Genomic DNA, 20262 nt, shown 5'->3' with positions numbered 1-20262 from the left:
GAAATGATTAACTATTCACACTCATTGTTCATTCATCTGATTGAACGAGAACTGAATGCATCACTATTACTTTAAATATAGCAACATTATTTTACAAAGTGACATTAGCTACTGTTAGTTGGCTTCGTCTAATTAAAAATACGACTATAGTCAATAACAAAACACTCAATTGACTGACGTGTGCGGCGTGCAGTCCAGCTGCAGCAGCAGGAGCGACAGCGGCGCGCGGCGACCCGCCCAGTCGTCCAGCACGCGCGTGACGTCATCGCCGCGGGGGCGCCACGCGCTCAGCCCCAGCGCCGCCACCGCCGCCGCGTCCACCGGCTCCCTGCCACAGGACCAACTCTCTGTCAGCTTTACAACAAACTGCAGTTCACAGATCCGTTAAATATTCATAACAGTACCGATGCAGAGGGTTATATAAAAGCGAAGTACCAATTCAAATGCAAATACCAAAAAATATTGTTTTTTTTTTATTGCCTTTGTAGGCAGACGAGCATACGGCCCACCTGATGGTGAGTGGTTACCGTCGCCCATGGACTTCAGCAATGCCAAGGGCAGAGCCAAGCCGCTGCCTACCGCTTAATACTCTCCACAAGCCTCGTTTGAAGAAGGACATGTCATAGCGCTCGGGAAACACCGTGGAGGGGAGCTCATTCCATAGCCGGATGGTACGTGGCAAAAAAGACCTCTGGAAACGCACTGTGGATGACTGCAGTGGCTCCAGGTAGTATGGATGAACTCTACTCCGGTGGCGGGCGGTGCGATGGTAAAAACGAGACGTTGGTATCATCTCGAACAATTCCTCAGAGCACTCCTCATGGAATATGCGGTACAAAATACAGAGGAAACCGAAGTCCCTCCGCAGACCCAGAGGCTCCAAACGATATAGTTTTAATTTATTGCTATGGTTAAAACGTAATGTAGCCCATACGAGTAGGTACCACCGTCTTGCCTTATATTTGTCGCGAAGCAGTAATATGGAATATATTTCAAGATTTCAAGGGTTTGGACAGCTGTTATACAAATGAAACTTAGACCCTATGTCTCAAGGGGTTCAGTATTCATGATATCCATAAGCTCCACTAATTACATCACGCGTTGGGCCGTAAACAAAACTTACAATCAAACAAACATAAATTTAATTTTGTACTGTTCGAATGTTTTTCTATACATAGTACGGCAACACCGTTACGTTTTTGAGCACTGGCAATACTTACTCTCGTTCAACTGAGCCAAGGTGTGCAGCGCGGTCGTGTACAAGTGCGGGTGCGCGGCCAACAGTGCCGGGAGGCATTTCTGGGCTTCCTTGTCGCAGGCGCCTTTACATTCCTCAGTCTTACGTTGATTTCCGATCTGAAGAATTACTGTAAGCTTACTGGTTATGCATCAATTAGGCCGCTGGATACTCGCGATCTACCACCTTCCTCCTACGGTCACGGATATCGCGAGGATTGGTAAATAGGATCTACAGCGTATGAACCAACGGTGGCTGATAGAGAAAGTACCGGAAAGGAGTTCTATTACTACATTAGGGCGAATAACATGGACGATATCAAAATTATCTCACTGTTCTATAAATGATCCTTTTTAAGATATTACTGGTGATAGGACGTCTTGTAAGTCCGCACGGTTAGGTACTGCGTAGGTAATGCGTTTCGACTTGAAGGATGGTGCTGCTGTTGTACTGTAAGACCTTAAACCTTAGAACCCATATTAGGCTCCGGTGACCATTTAACATCACAACTAAGCATTAAAAAAAACTGTAATTTGGTAGACTACGGTGAGAAAGATACCAGTCAGATACAGTAGCATGCTTAAGTAAGGGGATGTTACTGGAATCGGATAATGTTACTAGCCTAGGTAGCCGCCACCACCCTGACTATTCCTAGCCTACCACGGACTACCACGTACAGATTTGAAGGTTATGACACTTTAACTTCGGCTTCTCGCTAGGCATACCATGAGCCCTTCTACAATAAAAAGTCGAGACATCTTAAGATAACGCATTACGTGTTAATCATTGCCCGATATCTTATACCTCTGTCGAGGACTTTTTGGCGGGAACGCGAGGAGTGAAGTTGTGTGATTTGTTCTATTTTGTCTATTTAGTGTTTTTTCAGGTTTAAATGTGTAATAACTGTTTAATATCTATGAAAGTGCACAAGGTGGGAAAATGAATTGTCTCAAATAAATCATCTTCATTTCATTTCATTCCATATTATCATTTTTCATAAAACTATGAATATAAACTAAAATTTAAAAGACATGACCTAAAGGTCTTAGTTACCAGATCATAAAATCCATTAAAAAAAACTTCTGTCGAATTACAGTGGTAAAGTCTCAGAAATGAAACGTCTTTCATCACTGACGCACTTACCTGAATTAAAAACTCTAGCACGAATTTTGCTAGTTGCTCGTCGTGTGCGCGATTTATTGCGGCGTGCGCTATTATCTTGACTCGACTCTCGCATGGCAACACCGGCAACTCCATCGACAACGACTCGAGAGGTTTCGGTTTCACAGCTGAAACGAAGAACATTGTAATGAGCAAATGCATATCGACGCTTGAAAGGCAAACGTCTGCCTATTTCTGCCGTGAAGCAGTAATGCGTTTTGGTTTGAAGGGTGGGGCAGCCGTTGTAACTATACTTGAGATCTTAGAACTTATATCTCAAGGTGGGTGGCGAATTTACGTTGTAGATGTCTATGGGCTCCAGTAACCATTTAACACCAGGTGGGCTGTGAGCTCGTCCACCCATCTAAGCAATAAAAAATAAATAAAAAAACGTGACTAAGCGACAATAACTGCTTTATACATAAATTATAAGCAATAACCATATTCGATGCGCAAAAAAAATATATTTCTAGGTCTATTAAAATCATTTCAACCCTACAGCTAGATTCGTTAAAATATAATTTTTTCAAGTATTTCAACTTTAAATTAGTCTACTGTAAAGTTCACGCATTGTCGCTTAGTCACGTTTGCCTTTCAAGCGTCGATATGTTAAGACACAAACTCAACGAATTAGAACTTAGAATGTCTACTTTTATCTAAGTTTGCCGCTAGGTTCCAACTCCATACATTTTTTTTTTTTTTTTTTTCGAGCCGGTGGCCGAACCTCCTACGAGGTCCCTAGGGCGGGGTATGTGAGACTCAACGATCTGCAGGTGTTGAGAGCAGATCGCGGGCCCAAGGATTTTAGGGCCCACCCACTAAACGACTCCCCTGCACTCTTACACCCGACGTCCGATCTCCGTCCGGGGTCAGAACCCGTTCAGAGTAGGGGGGTTCCCGCGATCAACACTACAACCAGACACGCGGCGCCACCCCGAGGACGCCCGACCGACGGGTCGTCGAGGCGATAGTCGACGACCAACGACGTCGGTCTCCGCGGTACGGCGGCCCTACCAGGCCGCCCGGGCGGTGCCGCTGGTGTTCCGGGATACCCTGCTGGGCCAGAACCAGCCTGCCGGGTCGGAACGCGATACACCGCCGACCGGGTTGCTCTTCAACAGTATGTTCGGCGACGACAGCGACGACGAAAATGCGGACCGCATCGCAGTCCGCAGCCGCCGACGCGCCGTCCCGTCCTCCTGGTGCCAGCGCGCTAGAGCGACGGTAGCGTGCGGCGCAGCCTCAACCCCCTTAGGTCGCCCCGTGACCATCACCGGGAGGAGACTGCCTCCTCATAGGGGCCGGAGCTGGACAAACGCCCTCCTCCGAGCCCCGGCTCGACGGCGGCGGCACGGCGCCGAGAGGGAAGAAGAGCTCTCCCTCTCCCGTTCCGCTGCCTCCTTCTGCGAGATAGTGGACTCGCAGAAGTCGAGCATCGCCTGCCAGGACTCGTCGCTGCCGAGCATCGTAGCCACGACGGTCGGAAGCGACAAGTCCGGTCCTATTTTTGCAACGAGGACGCAGCGCTGCTCCGCGAAAGCGGGGCAGTATGCGAGCGTGTGCTCCGCCGTGTCCTCGTTAAAGCCACTGCAGTGGTGGCACTTCGGCGTCGGCTCCCTCCGGGCGACGAGGTGCAGGTAACGACCGAAACAGCCGTGTCCCGTGAGCACCTGCGTCGCTCGGAAGGTGAGACGTCCTCGGTCGCGATTCACCCAGTCCGAGAGGACCGGGCGGATCGCCTCGACGGTTCGTCGCCCGTAGGTGGGGTCCGCCAGGCGCCGAGACCACGCCTCGAGCACGGCACGCCGAGATTGAAGCTTCCGCGCTCGAACTTCCGCCGCGCCGGGACGCGGCTCCCCCCTGGAGCGGAGATCGCATCGCCACGCGTAATCCGCAGCGAGCGCCTCCACTTCCAGGTCCCAGGGAGGCGTCCCGGCGAGCACGCACGCCGCCTCGAAGGAGACGGTGCGGTACCCGCGAACCGCCCTGACCGCAATCGCCCGCTGCGGACGTCGCAACGCTGCGACGTTATCGCGGGTCAGGGCGTGGCACCATACGGGAGCCCCGTACAGTGCCATCGACCGCACCACCCCCGTGTAGAGGCGGCGCACCACCATGTCGGGACCACCGACGTTCGGCAACAGCCGACTCCAACTCCATATTTGACTTAACTTTTCCCCGATCGAGAAGCACACAGATGAACATCACAATTGAGAATTCGACCTCATGTCTCAAGATGGTAGGACGGAATATGAAACTAAATAGACATATGAGCGCTATAGCTATTTCTGCCGCGAAATAGTCATGCATTGTGTTTAAAGGGGGAGGGGGCGACTATAAGCATTAAACAAAACGGCCCTAAGGAAGTTTTCACTTCGGCTCATACAAAAGTCGAAGATTTGAAGTCGTCGTGACCTAAAGGACAAGACGTCCAGTGCATCTAGATCTAGCGATGTACCGGTGTTCGAATCCCGCAGGCGGGTACCAATTTTTCTAATGAAATACGTACTAACAAATGTCCACGATTGACTGCCACGGTGAAGGAATAACATCGTGTAATAAAAATCAAACCCGCAAAATTATAATTTGCGTAAATACTGGTGGTAGGACCTCTTGTGAGTCCGCACGGGTAGGTAGCTACCACCCCGCCTATTTCTACCGTGAAGCAGTAATGTGTTTCGGTTTGAAGGGTGGGGCAGCCGTTGTAACTATACTGAGAACTTAGAACTCATATCTCAAGGTGGGTGGCGCATTTACGTTGTACATGTCTATGGGCTCCAGTAACCACTTAACACCAGGTGGGCTGTGAGATCTCCAATCATCTAAGTCAAAAAAAAAAAATATAGTTCCATGAGTCCGTGCTGACCGTGCAGAGAGACGGCGTGGCACACGCAGTAGTCCATGGCCCCGCGGCGGCCCAGCAGCGCGGCGGGCAGCGCGGGCAGCTCCGACGCGCTGGACATGCTCACCCCTTCTGCGAACACCGCCTCCAGCTCGGCATCGATTTTTTCTTTCAACTCATCCCGATATAGGTGTCTGTATACACATTACATTAAATCGTTAGAAATCGAATCGAATCGATAGAATAATCGATTCACTGGTGGTAGGGCGTGCTACAAGCTCGCACATGTAGATACCAAAACCCCGTATATAAATTCGCCATTAGAGCAATCAACAATCAAAGTCGGTGGGTTGGGGTATTCATGTTGTGATGCACCTAGTATACGCAATAAAAAACAAATATCACAAACATTAAAGTACACGAAATTGTGTTTTTTTTATACCACTACTGTTATAGTTTATGAAGGTATTTTTTTAGTGCGTGAGGCACGCGGCAAACCGTTCTTGAAACCCTTCAAATACTTACAGAATTCTATCTACTATCCATCTTAGAGTTAACTTTTTAAAAGAACAATAACATCATATACCATATGATTTTTTTTTCACTAGATTTGTTGAGAAACAAAAACAATGAACATTTTCAAGATCACGAAACAATATAATAACCTAGAGCGCATATGCAGCGAGCAGAGGGCGGTCATGGCGGCGCGGGCGAGGTGCGCCAGAGCCGCCCGCAGGCGCGTGTAGTGCACGTGCCGGGCGGCGGCGCGGCGCAGCACGTGCAGCCACGTGCGCACGCCCGCACACGCGCGCAGCACCGCTCCGCCGCCGCCGCGATCCACCCACTCCGATTCGCGGACTTGTTTTATATCCTAAACAATTATAATAATTAACCTTCATACTACTCATTTTACATTATACTTTTACTAACGAATTATAATTAACTAGCTGCCCACCCCGGCTTTGCTTGGGTAACAGTGCACGCGATGTAAAGAATTTTAGGTAATTTTTTTACACATTGGGTTATATTATTGGAGTTTCAGTAAGGATCCCTATTTTTTTTTAAATTATAATAAATATAGCCTATGTCACCCGGGGATAGCGTAGCTTTTCAACAGTGAAAGATTTTTTTAAATCGGTTCAGTAGTTTCGAAGCCAATTTAATACAAACAAACAAACAAACAAATCTTTCCTCTTTATAATATTAGTATAGATTACGAATCACTATTTTGTATGAAAGTACTAATTAAATTATGTGATAATATTTAATTTCAATAAACAAATACTTACCGCGTGTGTAATGGCCACCAGCCTTGCAACCAGGTCTCTCAGAGGGAAGGCGTTCAGGAGTGACAACATGTCCTTTTCCCGCATCTTACCCTCGCTGACCGCACCACCGGCGCCATGTTTGTCCACTTCCTCCCAAGCATCTTCGCTCTCTGATAATAAAAATAAAATAAATAACTGTTAAAAAAAAAACGCTTTTATAGAAATTCCCACTAAAAAATAAAAAATATATCTTAATAAATTTGAATAAAAAAAAGTATAAGAAAAAATGATTTTGTTTTAAAAAAAATCTTTTTTTTTTTAAACTTATTTATTATTAATTTTTTAGTTGAATTTCAATTTTTTCAATATTTTTTTAAAATATTGAATTGTCGTCGGTGCTTAATAAGTATACCAAATTTTGAGTTAATTCGACATTTTGAAGGGGGCCAAAATCATGTTCAAAGATTCCATTACATACTAACATACATACGTCTGAAGCTAATAAAAACGTATTAATTACAATTATTCCGAGTGAAGCTTCCATGAAGAGCCATGATTCTTTCACATCAGTGGAACATAATACTGATCATATTTATCTTAATCAAGCTTTGAAAAGCATTTTTTAAAACAAGTCTGGCCCTGACTTTGATGAAACATGTGTATATAAGATATTATTTTGGAATAAATGGCTAAACATTTTACTTAAAAGAATGACAATGTTGCAAATAACAAATATGGTAAAAAAACTTCCAAAGTCACGAATACTTGAAACCACTGGTGGTAGGACCTCTTGCGAGTCCGCACGGGTTGGTACCACCACCCTGCATATTTCTACCGTGAAGCAGTAATGCGTTGTTGTAACTATACTTGAGACCTTACAACTTATGTATCTTAAGGTGGGTGGCGCATTTACGTTGTAGATGTCTATGGGCTCCAGTAACCACTTAACATCAGGTGGGCTGTGAGCTCGTCCACCCATATAAGCAATTAAAAAAAAACTTGAAACCATGTTTTTTTTTTTTTCTTTTTTTTTTTTATTGCTTAGAAGAAGAAAGCGTACCCTCAGTACATTCCAAAGCAGGCTCCGGAGTGGCCTTCGGCAGAGCAAGCAGGATGTCCAGGAGGGCGATCATCTGTGCAGCCGACACACTGTCCCGAACTGCCAAGTTTATGAACGATGACGCCCATTCAACTGAATGAGATTGTCTGTAAAAAAATAAAAAAACAGCTGTTAATCCACAAGAATACTAGCATTGCTTCTATCATCTCATTTTCGTGTGATATCAACCATGCAAGAGGTGAAAGGCTATTTGGTTTAAGCGACATTATTGCAACTTTGTAGGGGCCATTTAAAGTTTATTATTTGGAAATAATACCATCACAAAAAAAAAAAACATCTCCAGCTGTTTGAACAGAGTAAACTTAATTGAATTTCAATTAAAAACATCAAACGGTTTATGCTTATACCAAATAAAATGCACCTTTAATTATTACAAAGATAAACATCGCGTATAAAGCGAAATGTCGCTTAAAGCAAATAGCCTTTCGCCCCTCGCATTATAATTTTCAGATTGATTATGAAAATAAATCTTATCTTAAAAGTTTTTCTAGAATACGTTTACACTTAAATGCTATATATATATATATTTTATTGCTTAGTTGGATGGACGAGCTCACAGCCCACCTGGTGTTAAGTGGTTACTGGAGCCCATAGACATCTACAACGTAAATGCGCCACCCACCTTGAGATATAAGTTCTAAGGTCTCAGTATAGTTACGACGGCTACCCCACCCTTCGAACCGAAACGCATTACTGCTTCACGGCGGAAATAGGCGGGGTGGTGGTACCTACCCGTGCGGACTCACAAGAGAGATAATTTTGCGGGTTTGATTTTTATTACACGATGTTATTCCTTTACCGTGGAAGTCAATCGTGAACATTTGTTAAGTACGTATTTCATTGAAAAAATTGGTACCCGCCTGCGGGATTCGAACACCGGTGCATCGCTACATACGAATGCACCGGACGTCTTATACTTTAGGCCACGACGACTTCTAAATTATATTGGGTAAACCTTTCCATTCTCCAATTAGTAACTACTATATCAGGATAGATTCCAAACTGTGAGTACTTTTTGGCACCTGAACAAGTGATGTATGAGAAACAGCAGCTGCCTCACATCGCTGCCCTCCAGTAATGCAGTACTGAGTGCTCTCGCCCACCGCAGTAAGGCAGTAGACAGCACTGTTGGTGAACTGTCACTTAGCTTCAATGCTTGCAGCACTAGGGACAACGCTTCGCGGATCTCACTTTTAGAGCTCTTCACTATTTCAGATAGCAGTTCTTCAATCTGCATTGAAAATAAATCCTTTAATTTTTTACAATATTAATTTACGCAGTAATAATCATTAAGTCTATTGCTGATATAATAAAAGTGAGGTTCCTACTGTTACGCCGGTAAGAGTAACGCCATCTATCGCCGAAGAGTCGAACGAATATCGAAGGACCTAGTGGCACCTAGAACGCCCGAGAAGTACAACGCTATCTATTGTCAAATAGCGAGAACTACTACTAGAGATGTGTGGAATATTTTCGATAATTCTAGGGATGAGGTATCGGCTATAAAAGCATTGTAGAAATGGCACGCAGTCAGTTAGTAATCGGAATTACTCGAAGCGAAACAGCGAACGGGTCACCTGAAGCGAAGCGGAAGAAGCGAATTGAGAGTTTTAAAGTGTTTGTTGAGTGTTTTAAGTGTTCAAAGTGTTGAAAAGTTGTACTCTGGTAGAATTTTTATTTATCTCGAACCCCAGCACGTAACACTATTTAAATTTGAGAAATTCTAGACCAAACTATAAAACTTAAACTGAAATTTAATTTAAATAGTAGGCAACATAGTTACGAAACCCTTACCTCACAATGTGCTAACAAGGCTTCATGTTGATGATGACAGTATGAATCCGTTATGTCTCTCAGCAGTCCTTCTAGTGTGAGCTTAGCTGCAGGAAGCTTTTCTTTTAACAGCTGTGCATGTTCATATGACGCTTGCACATATACTTTGGCACCACATCTGCACTGCTCCTTTGCTTTTATGTAACGCTTTTCAATCAACCATAGTCTCGATCTGGAGGACTCCTCTTCGATAAAACCAAGAGTTATTTTCGTGCGTTCCCTTTCTACAGCTCTAAGTGATGAACTAAAAAATGTTAGAAAATAATTTTTAATTTTCTACAGAGGAAACTTGTCAAATATCTAAAAAACTGGGGATGTCTTTGTCCTAATGTCTTACTTGAACTCGGCTTATAGCACAAATGTACATGAATCCAAATATTTGTTTACTGGTGAAATGGCATATCGTAAGTCCTCAGGAATAAATACTATCTCACCATTCTTGGCCATGAAGCAGTTAGACGTTCCCATTTGAAAGTTAAGTTGTTATACAATAAAAGTGAGACTTCAACCTTGTGTTTAGTGGGTGGAGGAATTCACATTTTGAAGGCTGAGGGTTTCAGTAAAATATGATAGTACATAAAAATAATAATAAAATTTTAATACATAGTATAATTTTTTTTTTTTTATTGCCCTTGTAGGCAGACGAGCATACGGCCCACCTGATGGTGAGTGGTTACTGTCGCCCCTGGACTTCAGTAATGCTAGGGACAGAGCCAAGCAGCTGCCTACCACAAACATAGTATTATTGTGATAAGTCTTATTTTAGTTTCATATATGTGTTAATTGACCTATTTGATGAATATAAGTTTTAATGAAATCATAACACTTATAACCTGAATGTAGACAGCAGATCAACCAAAGGATGCTCAGGCCCTGATGAAGGTCCAGCTTCAACAATAGTTTCTTCCTTCTCACTCAAAGATTTTATAAGCTCAAACTCTTTCCTGGCAAATAAATTAATTGCCTCATCTAACGGAATACACTTAACTCTTGGCTCCTCAACTTTCTCTGGAACTTCATAAATTGACTGCTGAGGTGGTTTGTGTACTTCTTCCTTTAACATAGGAGCTGAAGGTGTTAAAGCTTCAGCCAGGCCTATATTATTAATACCACTTTCTACTATTGCTATGCTTTCTTCATTTGTATGTACAGAATAGTTAGAGGATTCGTTTGTTAAACAGTCTCTTACTCTTGTATTATACGCATCTGGATGAGCTAGTTCTCTTTGCTCAGTGATGTCATAACACTGGTTGGGTATAATCAAACGTTCCAATTTTGAATTTAATTCTTTATATGTATCTGTCATAGTCTTACTATTCTCACTAGCTTCTTCAACATTTTTGCTTTCTACCATTTTCAATTTGCTTTCCGAGATTTTCATTACACTTTTGCTTTCTATTACATTCACATCTTGAAATTTAATAGGAACTGTTGAAGTTTTATCACTTGTGTCTATCACTAATTCGAGGGTCTGAGAAATAGTAGCATCTGAGCTTGGACATGCAACAACATCACTCTCTGATAGCTGAATATCTGTACTTTTACTACTCAATTTCTCTTTAGTTTTCTTTTTCTGGAAAAAAAGGACTTTATATACTTTGTCTTATTGTATATTTTCTGCAGGAATGCAGCATCACATCAGGCAGAAGAAAATCACTTTGTATCAAATCACAATCGATGCCACTGTACTAAAAGAAGTCAAATATGCAGTATTAGCTATCCTGAGCTGCTTCTATATTGACATTGCTATCATTTGTACATTATTTTTGTTTTTATAGACTTCCATCCTTTACAAATTCAAACATTTGTAAGTCTGAGAATTTTATGAACATTGTTTACTACCGACAGGAAGCTATCAAAAGGTACATATTTACATTAATTTAATATATAAAATTTGATCAATTTATAGAAGCAAAAATATAAAATAAAGGGAATTTAATGTTATGACTAAACCTAAGCACTGCGTAAATCAACACTGTTTTCATGTTGATAACTATGTATGTATTTTCTGCTATAAATTATTACCTCACGACGTTTTTCTTTTACCATAGTAGCCATGTTTAAAGCAAATCACTCCAAAATTATTATATTTTTAAACTGAAGAATTGGTAACCATTTTTTTATGAAACCTTTGTTTTGCAAATTAAGAAAAACAATTGAAGTCATTTAATTCAGTTCATTCATAGAGAAAACAATAACATGTATCACGTTTGTTTTTTTAATTTGGTTCTTAATTTAGATAGACCGAGAGAAGACACCCTGTACAGCCAAGTCTATTTTTACAAATTTTGTAATTTTAACTGATAATGTAGAATTAAATTGGTTATTAACTGAAAATAAAAGTGACCAAACCATGGTCAAATAAATTGTTAAGATTTCAAAGATTTCTAAAAAAAGTTCCATTTTGAACGTTTCCATTGGTTGCTCAATTTTTGTCACGGAAGTATGGAGGCGCAAGTATGGAGGCGCAACTAAAGACACTGGGAATCCCCGTATTTTGTTGACCCAAAATGTACTTTTTGTGACGTTGGCAGGCTAGCGACGTATGATGTTAGGGGAATTCTAACTATTTATTAGAATAATGTCTGGTTTAAATCATTATTTTATTATAAATATGTAATATTTAAGCTTTTTAAAATTTAATTTATTAGAAATATAGTAACTAAAATGCACACAATATTAATCATATTGTTGGATAACTAATCCAGTAATTATTGAAACTAAATTACAATGTGGCTATTTTTACTGGGGCCCCATCCAATGATTTTATAATAGGCCTCAGATAGTATAGCTACGCCACTGTGCCAAATTATGTTAAACAATTCCTTAGAGCATTGCGTACTGTACAAAATAAGGAGAGAACCGAAACAAAACTATGACCGAAAGGCGAAACCCTCCATAGATCCAAAGGTTTCGCCGATTCATGAGAAGAGATTTAGCTTTGGCAGTTTTATTTCGTTTCACAGAATACTAAATGGTTAATAAGCCATAATTATGACACGTTTTAACCTAAAATTTGTCACTTAAATGATTCTTATTATTTTGTGAACATGTACATCATCTGTACATCATCATTTACTAAATTTATTTTGTCACGAATTTTAGCCCCCACGGTTTCCTATTGATGCAGACTGTCGAGTAGTGTCGAGTCTCGCAGTGTTCCCGAGACCGCGGAAGACAGAGTGTCCCGTAGGGTGGGAAGAAGAGTAAAAATATGAAGCGCCCTACTAACCATTTCATCTCATCTCCGGTACCACGAACTAGATGTGTCTCTGGCGAAATTGTGAAGCGGATTCTTGAATAACAGAAGATTTTTGAAACTTACATGGCGACCATTTATTGTCCTGTCGTTTTGCGATTGCATTCCATTGTAGTCTTCCATGAGCTTCTCTTTGAGCTAGGACTTTTTATGTTTTTTTTTGCGGGGAAGCGAAGTCATTTGTTTCGTTTTGTTTCATTTTGTTAGATCAGGTTTTTCTAAACCTATACCGTAAAAAACCTTGTAAGTGTAACAACGTCCTCTCCTTCGTCTTGAAGACTTTTTTGTATAATACGTACGTAGCATCAGCCCGATTTAGCAAAAGGTTTAGGTATGTGGGCTACGCGTCCTTTGCTTGTCCAATTAGACAAATCCAAAGTGGTATATTGGATAATTCATGAAAAAATCTCTTTGAATTGTGGGCAGGTATTTTGGGGGTAACTGTAATAAATAATGTAGCCATTTAAAATTGTTAATTAGGTATTTTTTCCAAGTACAAGCGAGAGCCGAGAGCGGCTTGTATCCCTCCCTTGTGTCACTGCAAATATATTAATTATTAAGTGTATAATCTATGATCACTGCCTTGTGAATTTTATGAACGAAATCTAACGGGAATGCTTACCGCTTTCGTAAACTAGAGGCATTAAATAACCTAGTTAAACAAACTTTAAACTTTTGAAGTTTCCAACCTTTAACTAACCAAGATTACAAGCACCAATGTGGTACCTTTACTTAGCGATGTTTCAATAGATAAAGATGTTTCATCATAATGTTACGCGCTAGGGCTCGGGATAAATAAAACTTTCACTGAAGTTTATATTAAAGCTGTATTTTATTATTTCCACACTTAAGGTAGAGTCCACTATCACAATTCACTTCCCTCGCATCGCAGGCAAAGAGTATATAATCACTACGTTATAATCGCAGGTTTCGCATCTAATAGAACCGATTATAAACGCCTTCATGTCGTCTTCGCTACGCTTGTATAGTCGACATCATAGATTATACACGTCGACATGTCCCGTCTGCCAGAACATTTCTGTTAATACCAGTCGTTTCTATATCCATTTTCGCTGTATGACAATAGATGGCGTTAATCTGGCATAACACTTCTTGAATATTTTTTTACCCACCCATTGTTATTAGCCTCGAGGAGTTATGTTAACTTCACCGGATGAGTCGTCGTGGCCTAACGGATAAGACGTCCGGTGCATTCGTGTTGAGCGATGCACCGGTGTTCGAATATTGCAGGCGGGTACCAATTTTTCTAATGAAATCCGTACTTAACAAATGTTCATGATTGACTTCCACGGTGAAGGAATAACATCCCGTAATAAAAATCAAACCCGCAAAATTATAATTTGCGTAATTACTGGTGATAGGACCTCTTGTGAGTCCGCACGGGTAGGTACCACCACCCTGCCTATTTCTGTCGTGAAGCAGTAATGTTTCAGTTTGAAGGGTGGGGCAGCCGTTGTAACTATGTATACCGAGACCATCTCAAGGTGGGTGGCGCATTTACGGTTGTAGATGTCTATGGGCTCCAGTAACCACCTAACACCAGGTGGGCTGTGAGCTTGTCCACCCATTTAAGCAATAAATAAATAAATAAATAAATGACTTAAATATATAGGGTTATTTTTCATACAGGGTAATACCATACTAATGTAGGACCACCAGTAACTAAAACCGGTGTGCCTGTTCGACATCCTGTGTCCGGATGGTAGAAGTAAGTAGCACCATCTCAGTGTATTCAAAAGTGGCCGCTGAAAGTGAGAAAATTAAGGTGGCGCCACAGTAGCAAGTGGAAAGATGTAAAAATAGCGCCATTAACTACCACACTTAAATTCAGCTTACTTTATTCTGTTTAAAACTGAATAATTCATATCATTTCCACTTCCTCTACTAGTGCTATTTCGGTGAGTCCTCCAACAATGACTTGCTGTTTAGAGGTGGACATTTTTTCAACTTGTCCCCTATATAAGATGTTGCCCTTTACCTCCATACCCTCCATAATCCTGTGATTTCAATCAAACAACATTAAGGTTGATAATTTTTTATTCAACATTCTGCGTTGGAAAATGCTATTTATCCCAACTAATAATTTTCAGCGACTTATGTATTAATCGCGATGGTTACAGACAAACTCTCGTGGGATATTTTTTTTCGCGTTCTAAGGCAGAGGAGCATACGTAGCAAATATCAGGAGCATCGAGAAACACCAGTATGCCGGTAGTTGGCGTGATTAAGAATCATTTAATTTTTCATTGTCACTAGTGAAGAGTCAAATTGCCTTCCGCGACCATTCATGCGCTGCCTTGAATGGCCTTGATCTAGTGAATTATTTCGACATTCATCAAAACTATTTCATGGTAAATAAAATTATCCACACATAATATCCACGAGTACTCTTATACCTAGTAATAACTTAATTACCTATTTTAGGCACTTCTTACTTATCGTAACTAACATTTTTTTTTTATAAATATAGGTAATAAATAAGCAAACAGGTTTCCAATTGTTTAACAAACAAATTAAAATGAACTCTTTAGTTACATTTAAAAATATATATATTTCAAAATCATTGCACTTAACAGTTCGTATTTTATACAAGCTTTACAGTCCAAAATAAACTTATGTTAAAATTACATTAAACATGACGTTTGTGTACCATATCTCATACATTTAATTTTGTAAGCCAGAAATGATTCATTCTGTGAACAAAAAAAAGATATAACGCACGTAGAATTGTGTTACTGTAGGGTTTAGATTTTAGATCTCTCATACGCCTCTTACGATATGAGTCTCATACGACAGACTCATTATAATTTCTTCAATTTTAATTTAAATACTATCATTGGGTATGAGAATTTTCAAATAAATTTAGATAAAATAAGTGTAATTAATATTTGAAAACTTGTATCAAAAACATTAACGTTGTGCAATTTAAAAAATATTTCGGATGTACGTAGAAGTGTGCAGTTTAAAACAAGCGAGATTAAATGGCAAAAGTACTTTAACTATTTAAAAACTTAATCACTTAACTTTACTGGTGGTAGGACCTCTTGTGAGTCCGCGCGGGTAGGTACCACCGCCCTGCCTATTTCTGCCGTGAAGCAGTAATGCGTTTCGGTTTGAAGGGCGGGGCAGCCGTTGTAACTATACTGAGACCTTAGAACTTATATCTCAAGGCGGGTGGCGCATTTACATTGTAGATGTCTATGGGCTCCAGTAACCACTTAACACCAGGTGGGCTGTGAGCTCGTCCAACCATCTAAGCAATAAAAAAAAAAAAAAAAAACTTAAAATCATACGTTTTTACAGACACTACGTATATAGAGAACACTCTATTCCTCGAATCTAAATTCTGCTAATTACGATTGCCATAAGTTTATAAGAATTCATGCAAAAAAAAAAATGTTTTGCGAGCAGTACTCAAAAGATACAATTAAAAAAGCACAAACCCATTGTTTTCACCCATTGTGTCAAGGGTATCGCGATCCGCAATCCGGGTACACCATCAGACCAGTTAAAGCCACCACCATATTATTTATCTCATCCGACATTTGTTTTTATGAACTAAATGAGCAGATAAGTTTACTACCCACTTAATATTAAACGGTCAGAATCAAATAACGACGGCAATTTGAAATTTCACAATTAGATTGTAGAATTCGCAATTAGATTATATGGTCTTCGGTGGACCGTGATTCCAATCTGGTAGTGGATTCTGCGAAGTACTACTCTTAGTAGAGCTAGTGTTAGATTGAGCTCAAATTGAACCCGCGGGCTCACCTACGTCCGCGCGTATCTGGAAATAGCCTCTTAACTATAAGCTAATAGGTAGGAAACAAAAATGTATTGTTAAACCAAAAGGTATGACTATTCCGCGGCAGAAATAAGCATTAAGATGGCAGCTACCTGTGGGGCTCAAATTTAATTATTGTGTTTCAGTTCGAGCTTCGGTTTCGATAAAAACTGAAAAGGTCTGTCCGGATCCGTCACAATGGCTTAGCTCAACCCTAGCTTCGATTATAAACAACCCTAAATAATGTAGCCCATTATCTCAAACGACATGTCTGACACGTATCGATCGATTTAACATATTTCTAGTTTAAAAATCACAGTCATTTAGCCATTGAAACAAAATATATTAGTATTACGTCTGCTGCAGTCCTTGCATGTGATTTTGGTAAGGCGTATTCTCATCTTCGAACTGTTGTCCGTTTTCCTGCGTCACAATGAAGATCGGGGACTTAATCTTCCTCGGTACTGGCGAAGGTGAAGCCGTGTAACTCCGTTGCGTGCCACCGGTCTGCATTCTCGCCCTGAACATTATATTGTCTATTTCGTGCATGGCCACGTCTCGTTGATGTTCGTCTAATTTCCGTAGCTTCTTAGCGAGCAGTTGCCCGTAGAGTTCACATTCGTCTGATTCCCGTTTCTGAGCCGCAACGTTCTTTAAATACGTTACAGCATCGTCCATTTGTTTCTTTGCGTATTTCAATTCGGTATTGTCGAAGTTCTTCGTTTTCGAATTGTTCACTTGAACCGTTTGTTTGTTGGATTTCTTGTCGGTCGGGTTCGCGGTCCGCGGCGTGCTCGTTTCGGAAAGTAACGTTTGAGTGTTGAATTGATTGTCATTAGTATAGAACTGAAACGATTGGATAATTTTAAACTTTACATTAATTTATAATCAAAGCGTCAAAAATTATTATTGTACAATGTTTCAACTCATACAGACTCGAGGTAGTAATTTTAACTAAGAAAACATTTTCCTTAAGACGTAGTAAACGCTCTTTATTTCTTTTTTTCCTACCTAAGCTGATAGTTGTAATAAGATCTAATTTACGTTTTTTTAGTCCATTTTTTGAAAGTTAAAAAAAAGAGGTTCACTTCGCTAATGATCGAATATCTGTTTTTATGTAGAATATATATATATCATAGGATATATCATAAAGATTGATATACACGGTTCGACATAATGTCTTAAAATGTGACGCGTGTGAAAATATTATCTATAAAATATGCAATAATAAAAAATAAAAAGTTTTGTAGGCATTTCGCAACATTACGTAGTTTTTCGTTTCAAAATAATTCGAAGCCGTCGTGGCCTAAAGGTTAAGACGCTCGGTGACATCATATCGAGCGATGCGAGTGTGCCAGTGTTCGAATCCCGCAGGCAGATACCAATTTTTCTAATGAAATAGGTACTTAACAAATGTTTACGATTGACTTCCATGGTAAAGGAATAGCATCGTTTAATAAAAAATCAAACCCATAATAAATATAAATTAGGAAATCGCTGGTAATCTTGTAAGCCGACGCGGGTGAGTATCATCATCCTATCCTGAAGCAGGAATCAAAAGACTAACAACTGACGCGGACGTCTCAACATGGATGCCGTATTTACGTTTTGGATGTCTATGGGCTTCGGTAACCATTTAACACCAAGTGGGCCGTAAGATCGTTCACCTAACATTTGGTTAGCCAAGCTTTTAAAGGAATTAAATTTATACTCAATTGCGCCACAAGACATTTTAACATTATGTAGGTATGTTCATCAAAATTTAATGTTTTACAGTAAACGAAGTGACACACATTCAATAAATAGCAGAAAGAAAATTATATTCGTTATGTCTTGTCGTTTTCGAAAAAAAATATCATAATTTGTACTTTTGCCAGTGCATATTTTTTTACGATAAAATGCCCAATTTAAAAAATATATTATTAAAAGTAAAAAATTGCCAAGTATTGCTCTACATAGCGAAATTATGTATAATGTTTCGACATATTTTCGGAAAAGAACATTGCTTGAGTTTCATGTCGCTTTTTCAGTGGTGAAACTATATTGCGTATCAATGGTTTAATCAGAATTTAAAATTACCTGTCAAGGCCTACTCAAATAAAAAACTTTTTGATTTTATACCCAAAATTCCCAATACCAATATTATTGGAACTTGATCCAATGTGAACCGGCACTATTGGGACTAATCCCCAATGGCTTACCTCATGTTCCAATTGGTTGGTGTTGTCACATTCATATTTCCCGCCAAGAAAGCTTTCCATTATCGGATAAGCAAACCAAGTCGTACAGTATCCATCTTGCGATTTTAATTTTCTTTTTAAATGCATTCTAAAGGAAGTCATCAGCGATTCCTTCTTTTTTTTAAGATCGACGACTGAGCAATGAATGCTTAAAGATGATTGTATTCTGAGCCAGGCGTTGTTATTTTCGATTCTATTTTTGTGCTGTGGATGTTTTGGATCCCATAGATGCTGTTCCCTTCGATACAGTTCCAAAAATTCCAGCACTAAATCATTGCTCCACGACATTCTTTGAAATTTGCTAATAAATACAATAATTTTTCTCACTAACCAATCAGACAGCGTAACAAGTCCAATGTTTGTATATGACTATTTGTGTAGGTGTTGGCACTGTTGGCCTCGTTCCACAAATCAATGTTTGGGTTGGTATATTTGGCGACCAACCAAATCGATTTAGTTGGCCGTGCGTACCACTACGCTACGCTCGATTATTCGCTGTCACTGGCCTGCACTTCGGCTCAATTTCTTTTTCATTTGCCAAACATGAAACTCATTGGCTATCATTGTTACATATTGTTACGTGTTTATAAGTTTGTATCTAAGCTTTGTGAAAAACCTTTCTTTGGAGAGTAATTATATTTCAATCCTTAAATTTAGATTGAAACATAATAAAATCGCCTAACTAATACATATAGCACACCAAATTCAATAGGAAGAAAATTATCCCGTAAACAAAGGCAGAGCAAAACTGGCGCCATCTCTTTCTAAAAAAATCTTTAATTCGAGTGTGTTGAATTCTGATAATCTGATCTATTTAATACGACAAACGTTCAAATCGCATATGTGATGAAATTCTAAGCGATTCAAATTTTATTTATCTTTCGTAAGTAAACGAGAAACTTTTGTGGCAATGAAGTTTAATTATTACATCGTTCCAATATTTAACTACTTCTAACTTTAGGTTTTATTCAATGACATTGTCCATTGATAAATTTTTATTGTTTATCGATATTTATTTAAAGTAGAATATGAGGTTCATGTGTACATATAACAGTGTTTGTTGTTATCTCACGTATCTTGTTTTGGAACCCATAGGACAAGAGATTTTCATTAAATAATCCCGACCTATTAGATAAAATAGAATTCAGTCAGAGCTCTATTAATGGTTCTACAAGACAAAGACATATCAGTTAACAAACTATACGATACGAACTGGGCAGCGGCTGGGCTCTGCTCCTGGCATTGCTGAATGGCTTGGCTCCATGGCCGACAGCTAACAAACTATACGATATGAACTGGGCAGCGGCTGGGCTCTACTCCTGGCATTGCTGAATGGCTTGGCTCCATGGCCGACGTTAACCACTCACTTTCAGGTGGGCCATTTTTTTATTTTTTTTATTTCTTAGATGGATGGACGAGCTCACAGCCCACCTGGTGTTAAGTGGTTACTGGAGCCCATAGACATCCACAATGTAAATGCGCCACCCACCTTGA

General features: G+C 40.0%; 2 protein-coding genes across 3 annotated transcripts in view; both read right to left on the bottom strand.

The window, feature by feature from the left end:
* The window catches only part of LOC114239878 (uncharacterized), a 48535-nt gene extending 36871 nt beyond the window's left edge, over positions 1 to 11664 (bottom strand). The window contains exons 1-11 of one of the 2 annotated variants that reach the window (XM_089728024.1): positions 11487 to 11664; positions 10295 to 11034; positions 9423 to 9705; positions 8651 to 8859; positions 7569 to 7714; positions 6530 to 6678; positions 5906 to 6111; positions 5265 to 5434; positions 2381 to 2526; positions 1222 to 1356; positions 179 to 330 (exon numbers count right to left, since the gene is read on the bottom strand). In XM_089728024.1, the coding sequence (XP_089584150.1) occupies positions 179 to 330; positions 1222 to 1356; positions 2381 to 2526; positions 5265 to 5434; positions 5906 to 6111; positions 6530 to 6678; positions 7569 to 7714; positions 8651 to 8859; positions 9423 to 9705; positions 10295 to 11034; positions 11487 to 11519 (2369 nt within the window). In that variant the 5' untranslated portion in view covers positions 11520 to 11664. Of the gene's footprint in view, positions 1 to 178; positions 331 to 1221; positions 1357 to 2380; positions 2527 to 5264; positions 5435 to 5905; positions 6112 to 6529; positions 6679 to 7568; positions 7715 to 8640; positions 8860 to 9422; positions 9706 to 10294; positions 11035 to 11486 lie in introns of those variants that run through there. The other variant, XM_089728025.1, reaches the window with a different exon arrangement.
* A 3096-nt stretch (positions 11665 to 14760) lies between these two features.
* LOC114239947 (uncharacterized) lies at positions 14761 to 19198 on the bottom strand. The gene is made up of 2 exons (XM_028170390.2): positions 18730 to 19198; positions 14761 to 17374 (listed from the first exon to the last, which is right to left on the bottom strand). Exons 1-2 carry the CDS (start codon positions 19054 to 19056, stop codon positions 16880 to 16882), a joined length of 822 nt encoding a protein of 273 aa, XP_028026191.2. The 5' UTR covers positions 19057 to 19198; the 3' UTR covers positions 14761 to 16879.
* Positions 19199 to 20262: the final 1064 nt, after the last annotated feature.

Source organism: Bombyx mandarina, chromosome 06 (assembly GCF_030267445.1).
Source record: "Bombyx mandarina strain Sakado chromosome 06, ASM3026744v2".
In the NCBI taxonomy this organism is placed as follows: domain Eukaryota; kingdom Metazoa; phylum Arthropoda; class Insecta; order Lepidoptera; family Bombycidae; genus Bombyx; species Bombyx mandarina.
This window is presented reverse-complemented; position numbering and strand designations above follow the sequence as displayed.

Bases quoted from the DNA above. Each gene is read 5' to 3' on its own strand.
- LOC114239947 (XM_028170390.2), bottom strand. From the start codon at position 19,056: ATGTCGTGGAGCAATGATTTAGTGCTGGAATTTTTGGAACTGTATCGA. The intron at 17,375-18,729 runs GTAAGCCATTGG...CAATCGTTTCAG, and splicing joins CCAACCAATTGGAACATGAG to TTCTATACTAATGACAATCA.